The sequence below is a fragment of the Priapulus caudatus genome, unplaced genomic scaffold (genome assembly GCF_000485595.1).
Source record: "Priapulus caudatus unplaced genomic scaffold, Priapulus_caudatus-5.0.1 Scaffold5382, whole genome shotgun sequence".
NCBI classification, from domain to species: Eukaryota; Metazoa; Priapulida; class Priapulimorpha; order Priapulimorphida; family Priapulidae; genus Priapulus; species Priapulus caudatus.
The window spans coordinates 4,607-7,815 of record NW_014582443.1 but is presented as its reverse complement, the minus strand read 5'-3'; the positions used below and the strand labels follow the sequence as shown (position 1 = coordinate 7,815).

Here is a 3,209-nt window from a genome sequence, read left to right as displayed (position 1 = left end):
CGCACGATGGAGATTTTGCAATTATTACACTAAAATGGAGCGACCTGAGGTGAAATTCTTGCAAATTTTCAACATTATTATTTTTTTGCTTGGGGAGGGGCTCGGGGGGGGGGTTCGTTCGAACTCCCCGAACCCCCCTGGCTACGGGCCTGTACATTGGCACTCTGTCGTACGCTTTCTCTATATCTAGGAATGCGTAGAAAATCCTGTTATTCCCCTCCAAGCTCTTCTCTTGCACTTGCCTCATTATAAAAATGGCATCCACTGTACTCTCCCCTTTCATGAAACCATACTGTATTTCATCTATATGCACTTCTTCCCTCAGCCTGCCATCAATTATCTTTTCCAGTATCTTCATTACCTGTTCCATAAGTTTGATTCCTCTATAATTACCACACTCCAAGTTTCCCTTCTGCTTGTAAATAGGCACACTACTCCTCCAATCTTCGGTATTTTGTTCGTCTCCATGATCTTTCTCACCAATTGCAGAATCCAGTCCACTCCATCATCTACCACACATTTCACCATTTCTGCCGCAACCTCAGATGGTCCCGTCGATTCTCCATTTTTCATCTTCTTTACCGCCTTTACCACATCCTCTCTCTGTAATCCTATTACTGGGCCATGCACAGCCATAACATGTTCCATATCCTCCCTTGCATTTTCCACATTCAGCAATTCACTAAAATATCCCTTCCATCTCTCTCTCTAGTTTCTTCTTCACCTGTCACTATATTTTCTTCTCTATCTTTTTGCACTCATATTTGCGTGATCCTTTCTTATCCTACCTCTATCTCTGGCAGTCCGATATATCTTCTTTCCCGCTTCACTTGTTTCCAATTCTTCATACCATATTCTCGTCTCATCCCATTTCGCTTTTGCCACCTCCCTTCTACCCTCTTTGCACAGCTCCCTATACACCAGTCTGTTTTCTTGACGTCTATTTTTTCCAGATCTTATACGCTCTCTTTTTCCTCTCGAGTAGCTCTTGAATTTTATCTCTCCACTACCAAGTCTCCTTTTCATACTCCCTCCTTTTCCCAGTATGGCCCACCATTTCCTCTGACGCTACCACCAGTGTGCTCTTCATCTGCCCCCCCCCCCACTGCTCCTCTACGCAATACTCAATATGTGCCTGTTGTCTCCTCCTCCTGACACTCTCGCTAAACTCGCCCACTTTATCCTCCTTCAGCTCACATAATCTGATCTTTTTTTCACTGAGTCCGCGCTCTCTCTCTCTCTCTCTCTCTCTTCTCTCTCTCTCTCTCTCTCTCTCTCTCTCTCTCTCTCTCTCTCTTGGGGATTTGTCTTAACACTGTTTCCAACTCCTCATAGAATGCATCCTTATCATCCTCTTTGCATTCCGTCTGTGGAGCATACGCGGATATTACATTCAGTACTTCTTGCCCTATCACTATCAGCTTCATCACTCTGTTGCTAACCCTATCTACTTCTACCACCCTCTCCTTCCACTTCTCCTGCAAAATTGTTCCCACCCCACTTCGTCCATCTCTAGATCCGTTGTAATATATCTTGCATCCGACTCCCAGCTCTCGTGCGATGCAACCCTTCCACCTCGTTTATTGCACGCATAAAGCCTCAATGTTTCTCCTTTTCATCACGCTCACCACCTCCGCTCCTCTTTCTGTCATGGATCCAACGTTCCACGATCCAACCCTAAACTCCTGTCTTTCCACACACTTCTTTAGCTGCAATCGTGGTTTTCTGGGTACCCCTCGTCCACTTATCACACCAGTAGGGTGGTTCCCGATACGCGTTGCTTCTGGGGAACGCCTTAGCCCTATGTCGTACATTATCAACTTGACTTTCCATAGTTTTATGGCGAATTTTTATACCGGTTGCATGCCCTTGCTATCACCAACCACTATTACCGGTATAGTGGGCCCTAGCCTTTGCCTGAAAAGGCACACTCTGCAAGGTAGCAGGCGGTTTGAAATCAGTGAAAAATGTGTTTAGATTAAAATGTAATTGCCTGCCTCTACTCCGTTATTTAAATATGCTATGTTGTACAGCTGAAGTGGCCTACAGGATATGTGTAATTTGCCGTCCAAAATACGCAATANAATATTGATATAGTAATTATAAGAATAAGAATAAGAATCTGCGTATATGGTTTATTTACCAAAACATGTATATAAGCGCGAAAACATTTTATCTATTTCAGGTTCGGTCTTTCAGATTGGGTTTTAATTTTCAATATAGAGCATTTGACTTCGATAAATATCCCACGCACGTCCGGAACCTTAGAAACTATGCATTCAAGGCAGCCGTGATACAGGTATGTGTTACTGAAAATATTTTACTCAAAATTCCTGCTCATTGTATTATACATGCTAGTATGTATTTCCACGATCAACGTACGGCCGTTATAATATCTTACCATGCTGAAATCTTGGAGTGATCATTCTGACTGAATTCTGACTGATGGACATTCTGTAAGAATGATTACTCCAACTAGATGAAATGAAGTTTAGTTGCGCATTTCTACTTTGACATCGGATCTATCTATCCCTACTCCCGCTTTTACGGTTGTGATTCTTACAGGAAACTCTGCAGGAATTCGGACACGTCTTCTGGATGGACACGTCGTTTCGGATGTACGGCAATGGAAGTTTAGACACTTATGTGCAGGCGAATAAAGCGCACGCTGGGTTGACTGTCTGGCAAAATAAATACATGCAGGCGTGCTTTATCCATCCGGGAATGTTCCAGTTTTTCGACGAACAAGCGGAAGACTTCGTTAAATCTCCGGGCTACCACGGTGGCACCATCTTGGTGTACAATTACCCTGCCACGTACAGGGCGATAATGCTACCATGGCTTGTCTGCAGCTTGGTGGAGAAGTGTATTTCGCCGAAAGGAGCGCGTAGGTCTCTGTGTGATTTCAGTAACAGGGGTACATCCAAACACTGCTGTCATCGCTACGATCAGGCTGCACTGGGACTGATACTGGAGAGAGTGTTCCATTTCGACACATCACTTTATAATCTATCCTCTGCGCGTTTACACCGATTCGAACGTCTTGGGTCGAAAAGGAGGTCACATTAAATACAGTTTACAACGGTACTTTATACGACTTCCTGTATGTTAGATTATATGTTTAGAGGACACCCCTGCCACCTACAGTTACTGCTCACGGGTTTTGTCTAATAACGACACGAGGAGTCAGGCAAGAAAGCTAACGTGAC

General features: G+C 44.0%; 1 protein-coding gene across 1 annotated transcript; it reads left to right on the top strand.

The window, feature by feature from the left end:
* The first annotated feature begins 2,146 nt into the window (after positions 1–2,146).
* On the top strand, positions 2,147–3,150 carry LOC106819967. Its single transcript, XM_014824532.1, has 2 exons — positions 2,147–2,299; positions 2,566–3,150. The coding sequence occupies exons 1-2, from the start codon at positions 2,150–2,152 to the stop codon at positions 3,067–3,069; spliced, it is 654 nt and encodes a 217-aa protein (XP_014680018.1). The 5' UTR covers positions 2,147–2,149; the 3' UTR covers positions 3,070–3,150.
* Positions 3,151–3,209: the final 59 nt, after the last annotated feature.